Below are 15,821 nucleotides of genomic sequence, written 5' to 3' on the forward strand. Positions count from 1 at the left end.
TCCTGAGCTCCTGCGTGCCAGGGTGAGCACACACACCCACACACACACACACACACACACACACACACACACACACACACACACACACACTGATACACTGATGCATAAATATCTTTGACATGATAGATTAGCTTTGGCCATTTAAAGACCAATCCCCACCCATTTATCCCTCGTTTTTTACTTCTGTGTGTGTGTGTTTTTGTAGGTACATGAAATGGACTCCCTACTGAAGGCACGAGAATCTGGTCACAAGCCGGTGAGAATCTTTAATCATAATTGGACATGTTCTGATATTGATTCACAGGGTTACACAGGGATTTAAATAAAACTCAAAAGTCATTTCTGACTTCTGCATTTCTCTTTCAGGAAACCCTGAAGATGATGTACAGACACAAGACCAGCAGAAACAGAAAGAAGAAAAATAATAAGAATAAGTGAACTATCTAATAAACAATGATTGTAAATATTCTACCATTTGAATAAAAAATAAATCATTTTATTAAATTCTGTTATTATTTATTTACGAGCCAAAAGTGTTCAAATATCATTATTTAATTATCTAATAAGTTAGAATCTTAGAAGGAAATAAAAAAACACACATAGCTAAAAGAACCCTAATATTTTAGTAATATTCATATTTTCCTGAAGACAACAACACACAAATGGCCTGCAGTGATAAGAAGATAAGAAGTTAGATAAAGAACGAAGGTTCCGCTGTTGCAGGGATTTTAGTGTTAACTTCTCTTCATCCAATACAGTCTCACTGGCAGCTTTTCACTGATTTGCTGCTTTTGACTGCTGACGATGTGAGGAATATTCTTCCGTAATGTCTTGACAAATCTTAGTATACAATCCAGTAGATCATGATCATGCTAGTTATATCAGAAATCTGAAGTGATCTCAAATCTCTAAAGATTATCATGACTTGGATCGAGCCTAGTTTGTTAGATAAATGAAATGAACCCTTTTAATGAAATAATCATTATTATTTAGCTCCTGGAATAATTTTTTTGAATAACACGTCTTAGTAAGTCAGCGTTGTCCAAAATCGAACCCCTGATATCAGAATAATAATCAGTAGATAGGTAAAGTTTATCATGACAAACTTTAATGTTGTCTTGACAAAGCCAGACTGTTTAATGTTGAAAAAAATTATCTGAGGTTTTTATGAAAAAAGTTACATATATTCTCCCCAGAAAGCAAGATGGCAATACTTGTACAGTTAGGATAGATAGATAGATAGATAGATAGATAGATAGATAGATAGATAGATAGATAGATAGATAGATAGATAGATAGAGAGACAATACTAGTAGTGTTGGGTAGATAGATTTTACTATTAGACTAATAAAAAGATAGATGGTCTACAAAAGTCTTAATATTTTTGCATATAATAATTTTGTATTTCATATTTTAATATTTTTGGATTTACAATTTATTTCATTTCAAATTTCATTTCGATTTTGCTGATCTCTTCATTTCTCTATATCAAGGATTTGATGAGAGTCAACATGTAAATGATTATACTTTGTACAGCATTCTAAATAAAAAAGGACACACACACGCTGCAGACGTAGGTGTCGCGCTACGCGTCAATACAGTGGCAAGGCATTCTGGGATTTGTAGTAGCGGAGCATGCGGCTAGCCAGCTGTAATGCACATTTGATATGATCTCTGTAGGGCAGGGGTGTCAATCTCAGGCCCGCGGGCCAAATTTGGCCTGCGGTGTAATTATATTTGGCCCGCGGGCCTGAGTTTGACACCCCTGCCCTACAGAGTCCCTTCTACACTACAGAATAATAGTAATAAATTTAAATGTATTAGTCCATATAATGACTCGGGGCTCAAACAAGTCTTCATCTCCTCATCCCCTCTCTCCCACTGTTAGACTCCATTAGATTAGTCTCAAGCTCTTCTGATGCCGAGTAGTCAGCGGCAGTGAGCCTTCCTCAGCACAAGTGTATTCTCTTCTTTTATAGTGATATGTAGAAATGTATATTTGCATTTATATTAGCAATATAAATAAATTAATGAACTAATTCATTCACTAATCAACCAAAAGCACAAATTAAGGAGAGGAGATTTTACATTTACAGCATTTAGCAGACACCCTTAACCAGAGCGACTTACATTATCTCATTTTTGTACAACTGAGCTTTAAGGGCCTTGCTCAGGGGCCCAATAGTGGCAGCTTGGTGGCAACCTGGGATCAAACTCACAACCTTCCGATTGGTAGCCCAACACCTTAACCACTAGGCTATTACAGTACATGATATATATATTCACTTATAAGATTATTTTAAACAATACACATAGATTGTGATGACGACAAAGCCAACGCATACAAGAGACCAGTACTGGGAGATGTGTTAAAACATAACTTTATCATTTATTCTAGAATCCTGCACACCATGTTACAGCTGTTCATGTGTGTATAAGATATGAAATGAAATGCTGGAGTAAATAATACCAAAGAAACGGATAATAAGCTAATGTACTGACAGAAAGAATTGATGTAATTCCAAAGTGAGTTGAGCTTCGATGCAAAACTGCAGACTTGGCTTTTTTTTCCTTTAAGCTACACATGATAGCTTGATGTGTTTGATATCAGTTTGTGTCTCAGTGGAAATGAATATTTTTACTTCACCTAGCCCTTTAGGAACTAGAAACACTGCAGCATAAATACAGTAGTAAGCTGCTGGCGTACGATGAACCGAGTGCCAAGACAAGATCGTTAAATTCATGAGGTAAAAAAAATACAAGAGAGAAATCTCAGTTCTATTCTACTGTATTGGAGAATTTGTTTACAGATCTGGTTTATTGTGTTGTTTCAGCTGCCAAAAAACTAAAAATAATAATAATTAGAAGAAAACCATCAGCTTCAATTCATCAAGTCATTTGTTTCCCCATCAATGTTAAAATCTTTGCATGCAGTAGTGTCTAATAAATTGCTCTGGTCCAGGTACGGTGGATGGGAAGTGCAAAACAAATTAACAAATCCGAAAACAAATTAACAAATCTGAAAACAAATTAACAAATCTGAAAACACATGAACAAATCCCAAAACAAATTTAACAAATCCCAAAACAAATTAACAAATCCCAAAACAAATTAACAAATCCCTAAACATATAAAAAAAAAAAAACAACAGATTCTGTTTCCTTTTTTCCAGTTTGCAATCAACAGCAAGAAAAATAAGATGAATGAAATCTATAACTGGATTGAAAACCATTTCCCTTACTTCAGAAATGTAGCTAAACCTGGCTGGAAGGTAACAAATTAATTTTTTTAATTTCATCTGGTGAAATCCGGTCATCTGATGTGTACCTCAGGGACGTCTCAGCATGCTTTGTACGTGAATGGGCACTGCGATGTGGGTGGTGCCGGAATTGGTTAAGTGTCTTGGAGAAGTGGCGTGGGCTCGGGCGATACGTAGGAGGTGTTGTATCCTGCCAGTGGTCCTCTCTGATCTCGTTGAGCTGATGTTTGGTGTTCTATCAACGGCACATTGGAAGCTGTCATGGTAGGCGGAGGCGGGGAACGTCCATCTGCAGATCGTGGTTACGTGCAATTTTATCATTAGATTTAGGTTGGGAACCTTTGTTTCTAACTTGTGTTTCTGTTTTCCATGTCTTAAAAAGCCAACCAATCTACAAACTGTCCTTTACTCTCCTGATCTCTTAACTTTCCGTATCATACTTATATTTGTCTCTCACTAAAACTTCCCTCTTCAGGAAAAAACAAACTCTTGACAAAGAATCATGGCCATAGCTTACTTGCATGTGAGTGTGTTAACCATTCAGATTTTTCAATTTTTCTATTTTATTCTAATCCTGGCCTTATTTTGTTCCTTGCTGTTACAAATGCCCATGTCTCCTTTTCTTCTAAACAGATGCCCATGTCTCCTATTATATATACAGAAATTTAGCACAAAACCTTAGCACAGAATTCCTGCACGAACCGTCACAGACCTGCTTTTCGCACTGGAAGGGTCCCTCAGTGGATTATGATGACCTAGCTAAAACATACAATAATTTCTAACACGCTGACATTCCTGTCATGTCTTCTACTGTGTTACCTGATCAACAAGTCAGTGATCCTCGACACATCCCAAGTCTAAGTAATGTCTTTACCGGTTTTGTACAGTTCGTGCAAGAATTCAACTTACTCAGATTCTGTTGAACTTGGTGCTGAACAGAAGTATCCAAGCTCCACAGCTTCTAATGTCAATATAACGCCTTCGAGGTGTCGTATACTACACCTTCCCAGATTTCTCCAGCTGCTCAACTGTGAGGTCCCATCTGTGGTGTCAAATCTGAGTTGTGGTGGAAATCTGAGAATTTAGTCAAAAAGACCAAGAAGACAAAGAATATATATAAAACAGCAAGTAACGTTATTCTCTGCTGAGAGTTTTGTGTTTAACTAAAACAACTCATTTTAAGGTGTGTGTGTATATGCGTGTGTGTGTATGTGTGTGTTAGTGTATGTGTGTGTGTGTGTATGTGTGTTTGTGTATGTGTGTGTCTGTGTGTGTGTATGTGTGTGTATGTGTGTATTTGTGTGTATGTGTCTGTGTGTACTGTATGTGCGTGTGTGTGTATGTGTGTATGTGTGTTTGTGTATGTGTGTGTGTCTGTGTGTATGTGTGTGTATATGTGTGGGGGGGTCAGTTCGGACGTAGCACAGTGCTCATTTAGTAAATGCACAGCTGAAGAAGGGGAGGGGTGAGGAAGGGGAGGGGAGGAGTCAGGAAGGGGAGGGGAGGGGTGAGGAAGAGGAGGGGAGGGGAGAACTCATATAAAGAATGAAAAAGAAGTAACAGTATAAGAAATTCTATTCAATATTCAATTAAATTAAGTCAGTTTGATTTGTATAGTGCTTATTACAAACTGCATAGTCACATAGCCCCTGTGATTGACAGGTGTCCATATGAGTGTTTCACGGTCAGGTAGTACACTGGGATCCCAGTGAATGTAACACCCAAACTGTAACCTGTGTTCCAGGGGTCTGAATACAGAGACAGACCCACAATGAAGAAGCACACCACTGTGAAGATGACAGGAACAGCCAGAGGAACCTAGGCTCATGCATAGATAGATAGATAGATAGATAGATAGATAGATAGATAGATAGATAGATAGATAGATAGATAGATAGATAGATAGATAGATAGATAGATAGATGCTCTCATTTCAGCTTTAATTATTTCACAAATTTAATCAATGATTTGATCTTTTATAAACATGTCATTCAAAACATCTGCAGCGATAAAACAGCAAAAAAAAATATATATATATCATTATAGTTATGAAATAAGTAAGTTCATTATCTAGTTCGAAACCTTAAAATCTTTTGGATGGTCTGGGAATCGATAGCGATGGACGACGAGCCCCAGCGTAACCAAGGCAACAAAGAGCCAGCGTGAGAAGGAAGCGAAGTTGATCAACTGATAAATTTCTCCTTTTGCCACCATGATCACAGTTAGAGGGGACTGTAACAACAAGAAGTGAGACAGTCCATCATACATAAGGGATCGAACAAAATGAAACGTTTTGTTAATGAAAAATATTCACAGATGGGTTTATTCAATGCAGCCACAAGTCAAGCAGAGTTACTCTTACTATACTGGTGTTAAGTATTTTCCAGTAACCGCCTGTTGTTACTGCATCAACTAAACGCTGGTGAACAAAACTTACATTAAAACAGCGTTACATTCCACAAAGTGCATAAATGCTTATATCTGATTGGTCAGAGTGTATAGATACATATTCGTGTGTTTGTTCTAATACTTATAATATTTTCATGCTCCCTTGAGGGGAAAAGGCAATAACAGTAAAACCAAATATATATGATTCAGTAGAAGCAGCCACACAACAATACAATACATTACCAGCAACAGTACAGCAGGCATCGGTGTCTTTCTGCGTATGTGTATCATGGAAAACAGAACTGGACATTGTCCCTCTCTGGCAGCCACCAATAACATTCTACACACAGACACACAGACACATTAAAATCTGAGGAAACAGATTAAATAGACAGGATGCAGAATTTACAAACACAATGTCCACTTTATTAGATAAGTGCATTAATCGTCAGGTGATCTTGTGTCCTAATAAATGGGACAATGTGTTTCCTTTGAACAGAATCTATACCTAGGTACTGCAAAGATCCCACCGTTCATGGCTCCAAGACAGGACATGGCTACCAGTAAGGGCACCAGTGATGCCATCCTGGGCAGGGCTTTACTGGTGAAAGTCTGTGTGATGAAAAAATTAGACAGTGAATAATTTGACCTTTAAAAAATCAATCACCGTTTGATATTTCTAACATACTGACTACTGCTACGGTATCGGATCTCAGCAGCTCGTCTGCGGTCATCATAGTGTAATAGGCTACATTCACCAGCACGTATAATATAGTAACTGTGACCATGGACAGAATGATGGCCAGTGGAATGTTTCTGACAAGAAACAGCAAGAAACGAGTGTAAATATAAAGGTAAGAACAGATGTGATGATGCCTTGGGATCTTTTTTATTCTCTACCTGTTGTACAAACCTTTTGGGATTGATTACCTCCTCTGTCACAAAGTTTAATGCAAACCTGAAGGCAAAGACAAACAGGATTTCACAGAGCAGTGTGTAGATACACCTGAATAGACCTGTGCCTACATGCTACTGAGAGAAATGCAACACTGGGCTTTTTTTTATTCACATGCTTATTTTATTTAATTTTAATGCATGTAAACTGTATTTAAAAAAAAAAAAAACACATCACTTACCATCCAGAAAAGGCATAAAGTCCTGAGTAGAAGGCTAAAGGCAGCTTTTTCAATGTGAGTGACTCTGAATTAAAAGCATTCTCAAAGTTTTCAGTTTGACCTGAAGAGGGAGTTAAAAACAAGTTTTTTACATAAACTATTTAGCGCATCATTGCTTGATCATACAGTTATACTGTATTAAATCTAGTCCAGAATCAGATCTGTGCTACCTTTGGACAGGGCCATAATTCCTGGGATGATGATCAGAACCAGAGCAGAGATCTTAACGATCAGGAGGATGACTTGTGTACGAGAGGCCAGCGATACACTCCAGCAGTTCACTGCCACCAAAAATGCTGGAATAACACAGTATGTATATAATACGTTAATAACACCGTTAATAACAAAGTGATGCAATTGGAATAGAGTATGTCACTGTTTATTATTATGGGTTATTATTCATTCATTCATTCATTCATTTTCTACCGCTTATCCGAACTTCTCGGGTCACGGGGAGCCTGTGCCCATCTCAGGCGTCATCGGGCATCAAGGCAGGATACACCCTGGACGGAGTGCCAACCCATCGCAGGGCGCACACACACACACACACACACACACACACACACACACACACTCATTCACTCACGCAATCACACACTACAGACAATTTTCCAGAGATGCTAATCAACCTACCATGCATGTCTTTGGACCGGGGGAGGAAACCAGAGTACCCGGAGGAAACCCCCGAGGCACGGGGAGAACATCCAGACTCCACACACAGGCAGAGGCGGGAATCGAACTCCCAACCCTGGAGGTGTGAGGCAAACGTGCTAACCACTAAGCCACCGTGCCCCCCTACATTTAAGTTTTGCAACTAAAACACCCAGTACAGGCATTGATGGTAGGTGTTTTACGCGTCTTAAAGATATAAAGTTAATAAACTAATCTTCATCAACTTACAAAAACTTACAAAAAAAAGCAAATTTTAAAGTTTTTTCGCCCTAAGGTTTTTTAAAAAATTGCAACGAGTTAAACACTCAACGTTGAAAGCTTAAATCATAACCTTCCTTTGGCGTTTAGTTCGTGATTTACCAGCGCAAACAACAGTTCGGGGTTGATTTTGACCCCCCAAAAAAAAGTTCATTCAATGTTTAAAAACGCTTACAGTTCAGGGAAAAGGGGTTTAAAAAATCACTACTTTTTGCAAAAATTCACTGCAGCGTCTGCTTTGGCATCCAAGAGATCAGATATCAGGCCATGGTGCATGATGGGTTTGCCAGAAGAGGTTAAGAAACCCCTGTGTTTCCACAGTGTGCCAAAATCCTGGACTACTCCAAATGCATATGTACTATCAGTGTAAATATTCACATGCCTCAGTTAAGGCTATGAGTTCTGCTGCTTGTGCAGATAGATTAGATGGTAGTGTACTGCCCTTTATCTCAAACGCCTTGCTCGAGTATGCAGTCAGATAACGCCCCCCAAAGACGACAGACTCAATAATGCTTTTCAAGATTTACTGCTGTCCATGGAGTAACGTAAAACTGTAAAAATACAAAATAAAGAACTCTAAGCATACATATTCAATAATATGTTTACATAAACACAGCAAAGACTCTCCACATTCCTTGTAGCTAGCATCAATTATTTCCAGAAACAGATTGTGCCATTCACGAAAACAAAGAAAGATAAATTAACATCTGGCATACAAAATATAACAATTTGCTATAAATATAATTGGAAACTATAATGTAGCAATATCTACATACCGAAAGTGCCTTCAAACCAACTTAAATCAAGGAGCAGGAGCCATGACCGCATGCTCTTCCCTGCTGCCGCTGCAAAACTAGACTCACGTCTGTGACGTCATCATATAAGGACTTAAACAACAATATGCGATACCCCATTTGAACAGAAGGGGTCACTCTAGACCAACATTTAACCAAACAATACAAAATGTTCGTAGAGAACAGCACACTCCCCGTCTGGGATTCGGGGAATACCAAACCCTTTCAATTGAGTTTCAATTGAGACCTGAATAGTCTATTTAGAATCTTCATGAATTAGGAGTACTATCTCGTTGACAGGTCTCATAAACAGTTTAGGTCCATCTTTCCCAATGACCTTTACTTGCACTTTCCGTACTTGCCCATCTTGGCTGGGGTAAGTTTCCGTTATGATGCCCAGGGGCCAATAGTTCCGTTTGGACTGAGAGTCCTTGAGCAGGACTATGCATCCTTTGGAGATGTTGGGTTGCTGATGGTGCCATTTTCGTCGCTGCTGTAGAGTAGAGAGGTACTGTTTACGCCATCTGTCCCAGAAGGTATTTGCAAGGCTTTGCACTGTGCGCCACTGTTGCTTGTACAGATCAGGTTTTCCGAAATCCCCTGTCGGAACGGAGCTAGTATCAGTCTTTTGGGTAAGTAATGTGGCAGGTGTTAGGATGAAAGGATCTGCTGGATCGGTTGACACGGGTATCAGTGGCCTATTGTTTATAATGGCAGTGACTTCAGCCATGAAGGTGGAGAGTACCTCGTGTGTGAGTTTAGAGGACTTTATCTGTAGAAGCATAGAATCCAAGATCCTGCGCGCAATGCCGATCATCCTTTCCCATGCGCCCCCCTTGTGAGATGAATGCGGAAGATTAAATGTCCACATGCAGCCGTGATCTGACAAGAATTGTTTCACCGCCTTTTCATTGACATTGGAAAAAATCTGCAAATCTTTACAAGCTCCAATGAAATTAGTGCCTCTATCGGAGCGAATCTGTTTCACTGGACCCCGGATTGCCAGAAACCTCCTTAAAGCATTAATGAAACTGGAGGAGTCCAGGGACTCGATCACTTCTATATGAATCGCTCTGATGCTTAAACATGTGAATAGGACTGCCCATCTTTTGCTTTCTGCGCAACCGCCTCTCGTCCTACGGGCAGATACAGACCAGGGACCAAACACATCTAATCCCACATGTGTGAAGGGAGGCTCTGTGCTAAGCCTGTCGATAGGCAGATCTGCCATCTTCTGAGTCTCGCAGCCCCTCCTGAGTTTGCGGCATATAACACAGGAATGGATGAGATTGTTCACACGCCTTTTGACTCCAATTATCCAATAGCCAGCAGATCTTATCGCCCCTTCGGTGAAGTGTCGACCCTGATGATGCGTCTGCTCATGAAAGTGTCGTATTAGAAGCAACGCTACATGATTCTTGCCGGGTATGATGAGGGGTCTTTTTTCCTCAGAACTTAGATCTGCTTTATCCAAACGACCTCCGACCCTCAACAATCCACTTTTATCAATGAAGGGATCCAGACTTCGAATTGTGCTAGTTTTAGAAAGTGGTTCATTCCGTTTAAGGTGCTGCAACTCGTCAGCATAAGTTTCCTGTTGTGCTGCTCGTATGACAACTTCTGCGCTCTGGAGTATTATGTCAGCATTTAAAGGAAGTTTGCAACAGTGCCATCCTTTGCATACCTGAGAAGTGTCTTTTTGACATTGCTTATAAGAGCGTGCAATATGAATCAGCTTCCCAACAGCTCTGACTAGCCGGCTCCAGTCTGAAAAGCGTTCAAAGCGATTTGAGACAGTGGTATACAACACTGTAACCTCTGGACGAACTTCTGAATCTCGATCAGGATCAACAAGTGCAAAGGATTCCTTAGGTAAGGTCTCTGCTTTTGGATGATGTAAGAATGGTGGTCCGCTGAACCATATGGTCTCCTGCAATTTGGTTGGAGCTATTGGTCGTGTTGCAACATCAGCTGGATTCTGCTCTGAGCTCACATACTTCCATTGTTCTGGATTGCTGCTGTTTCGGATTCTTTGTACACGGTTGCTTACGTAGACATGAAATCTACGTTTCTCGTTGTAGATATATCCGAGGACCACTCGACTATCCGTAAAGAAGGTAATCTCATCAAATTTGACAGCAATCTCTGCAGTGATCGTTTCCATCATGTTCACAGCTAAGACGGCTGCACAGAGTTCCAGACGAGGTATAGTGAGCTCTGGTTGTGGCGCTAACCTTGATTTGCCTGCGATGAACCCCATGTGACAGCTACCATCCGAGTCGACTGTTTTCAGGTAAGCAACTGCTGCGATCACTCGCTCGGAAGCGTCAGAAAACACACAGAGCTCCTTGGACTTAGCTTCTGACAGTGATGTGGGCCCGTAGCTTCTTGGGACTTGTACATGTTGCAGTTCTTGCAATGACCCTCTCCATTTCTCCCACACTTTTCGTTTGTTTGCGGGTAAGGGCGCATCCCACTCAGCAACATTCTCAGTTAGCTCTCGCAGTAGTACCTTGCCTTGAATCGTGATAGGGGCCACAAATCCTAGTGGATCGTACAAACTGTTGATTACAGACAGCAATCCACGCCTAGTATAAGGTTTACTATCCTGTTGGACATGGAAATTGAAGCAGTCTGTGTCCAAATTCCAAAGCAAGCCAAGACTTCGTTGCATAGGAAGTGAGCCAACACCTAAATCCAGTTCTTTCAGTGAATTTGCGTAATCCTCAGATGGGAAAGCTCTCATAACCTCCTTGCTGTTTGAAGCTAATTTGTGCAACTTCAAATTAGACTCAGCCAACATGTTCTGTGTCCTCTTTAGAAGGTCTATGGCCATCTCTGAGGAGGGTAAGGATTTCAATCCATCATCCATATAAAAGTCCTGCTCTACGAACTGTCGGGCGTCTTGACCGAATTCCTTTTCTCCTTCTTGAGCTGCACGACGGAGACAGTAAATGGCCACTGTCGGAGAGGGACTGTTTCCAAATACGTGTACCTTCATACGATATTCCGTGACCTCTTTCTCTGGGTTATTTTCTCGAAACCAGAGAAACCTAAGGTGGTTCCTGTCTGCAGACCGAACTTTGAAGCAGTGGAACATTTGTTGTACGTCCACTGTGAAGGCAACAGGCTCTTTGCGAAAACGCATGAGGACTCCAAGGAGACTGTTGTTGAGGTCAGGACCCGACAAGAGAACCTTGTTCAGTGATGCACCTTTGCATTGAGCGCTCGAGTCAAAGACCACTCGGATCTGGGATGGCTTTCTCGGATGGTATACGCCAAAGGAAGGTAAATACCAGCACTGTTCATTGGGACCAACTGAAGGAGCTATTTCTGCATGGTCATTTTGAAACAATCTTTCCATAAAGGCTACAAAGTCCTTTTTCATCTCGGGCTTCCTCCTGAAAGATCGTAGAAGCGAATTGAAACGTTCCACAGCTTGTGGACGATTGTTCGGGATATACTGCCTTGGCTGTCTGAATGGGAGTGGTGCAACCCATGAATTTTCCTCGTCTTTATAGACTTCTCGGTCCATGATCTGCAGAAACTGTCTGTCCTCTATTGACAGAGCTGTTTTCTCATCGTCTTTTGTCCTCTGAAATACATCCAATTCTGTTAGTCCTTGAGTCTCCTCCTTGATAAGAGACTTGGTGAATGATACGCTTTGGAACCTATCTTTTATAGTGTAATTGTTAGGACACGGGTGAAAATATGTAGACTGACCATTTTCCATAATGTTGGTGTGGTAACTTTGGATGAAGGTAGGCTTATGAACTTTCCCAAGGCACATGTCTCCAACGATGACCCATCCTAAGTCCAACTTTTGCGCAAAGGGAGCATTCGGTGGGCCGTTCACCTGCTTATGGGCTTTGTGGACTCTGATCATATCTCTGCCTAACAGGAGAAAAATGGGAATGTGATGGTCTGGCTCTGGAATGTACCTCGCAAGATGTTTTAGGTGTCTGTGGTTCCTAACCACTTCTGGAGTGGGGATTTCGGAACGATTGTCCGGAATTTCATTACACTCAAGGAGCACTGGTAGGCGCAAGACTATGCTTCCGTCAAAGGATTCTACTTGAAAGCCTCGTGCTTGTCTGCCTTCAGTTTCGACTGTGCCTGCGCATGTTTTGAGAGTATAGGCTACACTACACTCGGTAATGCCAAACAGATCGAAGAATTCTGATCTTGCCAGCGATCTGTTACTTTGATCGTCTAATATAGCGTACATTTTGAGTGCTTTCTCACGGTGGCTCTCAGGAAATACTTTCACTAGACAAACCTTGGAGCATGAGCGTGGAAGTTGACTGTCTCCGCATACCTCCGTGCAAGCTGAGGAAACCTCGGATTCCACAGGTACGTCCTCACTCTCTTTGTGATCTTCTGAAGTAGGGAATTGTGGTTCTCTGGTCCATGGTGCTGGACCTGGATGGAGTGCTGCCATGTGGGAAATGCTGTTGCATTCTGAACACTTGACAGCCTGATCACAGTTCTTTGCCATGTGTGCTATGGAGCTGCAACATTTGAAGCATATGCCTTGTTGTTTAAGCAAAAGCTTTCTCTCTTCCATAGGTTTCATCCTGAATCCTCTACATCTGGACAGAGGATGAGGCTTATTGTGTATGAAGCACTGTTTTGCTGGGTTTACTTTATTTTTTCGTTCACTGGCAGCTGACGAACTTTCAGAAGAGACCTGAGTCTTGTGTGTGGCGACGGCTCTGCGGAAAACCGTTTTGTTTGATTGTCTGTTTGGTTTGGACGATTCTTCCTGTACTGCTGTGAGGAAGAAGCTTGGATCGTTGCGCATTTTAGCTTGCTGGCACACGAAGTCTACTAGAAACCTGAATGGTGGAAAAGAGACTCTGTAGTCCTTTTTGTACTTAGATCCGGCTGTGAGCCATTTTTCTTGTAAGCTGTACGGTAATTTCTGTATTATGGGATTCGCTCCCCGTGGTGTGTCTAGATAGGAAAGACCCATCAAATCGCCATCCTGCTTAGCTGCTTGGATCTCCATGAGCAGATCTCCCAGCTCACGCAATCTGTGATTGTCTCTGTTTGATATTTTTGGGAAGCTCTCCAGTTTCCCAAATAGAGCGCTTTCCACCATTTCCGGCGAGCCATACGTTTCATAAAGTCTGTCCCAAATCAAACTGAGCCCATGTAGTGGATGATTAATGTGCACAGCTCTGATCCGTTTTACATGTTCGGCTGACTCGCATCCCAGCCATTTTACTAGCAAGTCCATCTCCTCGCTAGGTGAGAGGTCAAGTTGTTTAGTGACATTTATGAAGGATGCCCGCCATGCTCTGAAAGTTTCTGGACGATCATTAAACTGTGTTAGGCCGGTGGACACTAATTCGCGTCTTGCAAGAAACTTGACGACATCAGACATTTGGTTATCTGCATGAGGATTGCCTTGATACGGTCCAACTCGTAAGGGTGTAACTGACTGGGTTGGAGAATAGTCGAATGTCACTCGCCTGTCTCCGCTCCTTTCCTCGTTGCCTTGAAATGCCGAAGAACTTGAGTGATACATATCCTGAGGTAACCTGAAATACGTGTCATGATGGGCTGAGCGTGTAAAGTCTATATCTGTAGATTGTGGAATGGTAGGGTACCGCGCGCCCTCTGTATTGACAAACTGAGACTTGGGTGGTGTGCCATAAAGACTATGCTGCCCTTCCTGCTGTAGCACAGTAGTCTGTGTTTGTTGCGATTCGGAGACGTTTGTGCGTCCGTTATCATGAAATGGCCCATCTAGCACCGGCATTTGTATGTCCACGACTCTATCTGCTTGTTCCGCTAAGTAAGCCTGCATGCGTTCTTGTATGTCCTCTATAGGTAACTCTATTATACTCGAATTTTCTCTACTTTCTTGCTCTGCAGCTGCTTCTAAGGCCTCGGCCTTCGCTTGTATAGCTGCAACCTTTTTTTCCAGCCTTAAAGTGTCTAATGATTCCTGAAGCTGTGCTTGTTGTATTTTCAGTTTGCCCTCTTTCTTCGCAAAAGCTATTTCCGCTTTAGCCGCCTCGGCCTCTGCTCTAGCCATCGCAGCTGCGGCTGTGATTACAGTCGATGAGCCACGTGAGTGCTGTGACGAACGTGATGCATTAGATGCTTGCCTCTGTAATCCAGACTTGCAGCTTGACTTAGACATTGTAGAAGAAAAGGTCACCTTATGAGCTGCCTAGCTCCCCGCCGTGGAGTTTGATACTGGAGGTCGATCACCGAAGAGCTTTCGTTTTACTGTACTGCCCTTTATCTCAAACGCCTTGCTCGAGTATGCAGTCAGATAACGCCCCCCAAAGACGACAGACTCAATAATGCTTTTCAAGATTTACTGCTGTCCATGGAGTAACGTAAAACTGTAAAAATACAAAATAAAGAACTCTAAGCATACATATTCAATAATATGTTTACATAAACACAGCAAAGACTCTCCACATTCCTTGTAGCTAGCATCAATTATTTCCAGAAACAGATTGTGCCATTCACGAAAACAAAGAAAGATAAATTAACATCTGGCATACAAAATATAACAATTTGCTATAAATATAATTGGAAACTATAATGTAGCAATATCTACATACCGAAAGTGCCTTCAAACCAACTTAAATCAAGGAGCAGGAGCCATGACCGCATGCTCTTCCCTGCTGCCGCTGCAAAACTAGACTCACGTCTGTGACGTCATCATATAAGGACTTAAACAACAATATGCGATACCCCATTTGAACAGAAGGGGTCACTCTAGACCAACATTTAACCAAACAATACAAAATGTTCGTAGAGAACAGCACAGGTAGTGTTTGTGCCAATAATGTGTCATGTTGAGTGACTACAGCATACCCCACGCTGATTTTCGGGATGCTGATTTTGTTGAGCTCCTTTTCAATTTTCAAAGGCCTGCTTTGCCTCTGGAGGCCAACTAAGCATCTGCACTGTGGGCCTGTAGGCCCTTCCCATGAGCTACTGTATTAAACTCAAGGGAACCTCGAGGATAGCATAATCTAAAATGAACATTATACAATATGAGCACATTCCTAGGAAAGGTGTTTTTTTGGTTTTGGTTTTGGAGTTATTTATTAGGTTTACATCCTCTTTTCCCATTGCCCACAGTTCACATGGGACACCTTTGAGCCGATCATCATCAGGTGCAAGTTTGGGAAACTGCTACATTAGACTGTCAAACATTTCATCTCTTCCATGTGACCTGTCAGGGATCACTTCCACAATTCTCTCCATCACAACCACCTAATTTAGCGGTGTACTCTAAACCTT

General features: G+C 41.5%; 3 protein-coding genes across 3 annotated transcripts in view; 1 reads left to right on the forward strand and 2 right to left on the reverse strand.

The window, feature by feature from the left end:
• Positions 1–736, forward strand: part of LOC132859224 (polyadenylate-binding protein 1A-like) — a 1,883-nt gene extending 1,147 nt beyond the window's left edge. The window contains exons 3-5 of the mRNA XM_060889895.1: positions 1–22; positions 206–256; positions 367–736. The exon at positions 1–22 is cut by the window's left edge and continues 112 nt beyond it. Coding sequence (XP_060745878.1) covers positions 1–22; positions 206–256; positions 367–438 — 145 coding nt within the window. The 3' untranslated portion in view covers positions 439–736. The remainder of the gene's footprint in view (positions 23–205; positions 257–366) is intronic.
• A 1,629-nt stretch (positions 737–2,365) lies between these two features.
• Positions 2,366–7,164, reverse strand: LOC132858751 (cystine/glutamate transporter-like; the record flags this gene model as incomplete). The annotated part of the gene is made up of 10 exons (XM_060889211.1): positions 2,366–3,548; positions 4,169–4,333; positions 4,902–5,077; positions 5,342–5,491; positions 5,891–5,987; positions 6,156–6,259; positions 6,340–6,463; positions 6,561–6,605; positions 6,784–6,883; positions 6,993–7,164. Coding segments are annotated over 10 exons (1,353 nt in total), but the record flags the coding sequence as incomplete, so codon positions are not given.
• A 1,638-nt stretch (positions 7,165–8,802) lies between these two features.
• Positions 8,803–15,286, reverse strand: LOC132858752 (uncharacterized). The gene is made up of 2 exons (XM_060889212.1): positions 15,134–15,286; positions 8,803–14,908 (listed from the first exon to the last, which is right to left on the reverse strand). Exon 2 carries the CDS (start codon positions 14,698–14,700, stop codon positions 8,803–8,805), a length of 5,898 nt encoding a protein of 1,965 aa, XP_060745195.1. The 5' UTR covers positions 14,701–14,908; positions 15,134–15,286.
• Positions 15,287–15,821: the final 535 nt, after the last annotated feature.

Source organism: Tachysurus vachellii, chromosome 16 (assembly GCF_030014155.1).
Source record: "Tachysurus vachellii isolate PV-2020 chromosome 16, HZAU_Pvac_v1, whole genome shotgun sequence".
NCBI classification, from domain to species: Eukaryota; Metazoa; Chordata; class Actinopteri; order Siluriformes; family Bagridae; genus Tachysurus; species Tachysurus vachellii.

Bases quoted from the DNA above. Each gene is read 5' to 3' on its own strand.
- LOC132858752 (XM_060889212.1), bottom strand. From the start codon at position 14,700: ATGTCTAAGTCAAGCTGCAAGTCTGGATTACAGAGGCAAGCATCTAAT.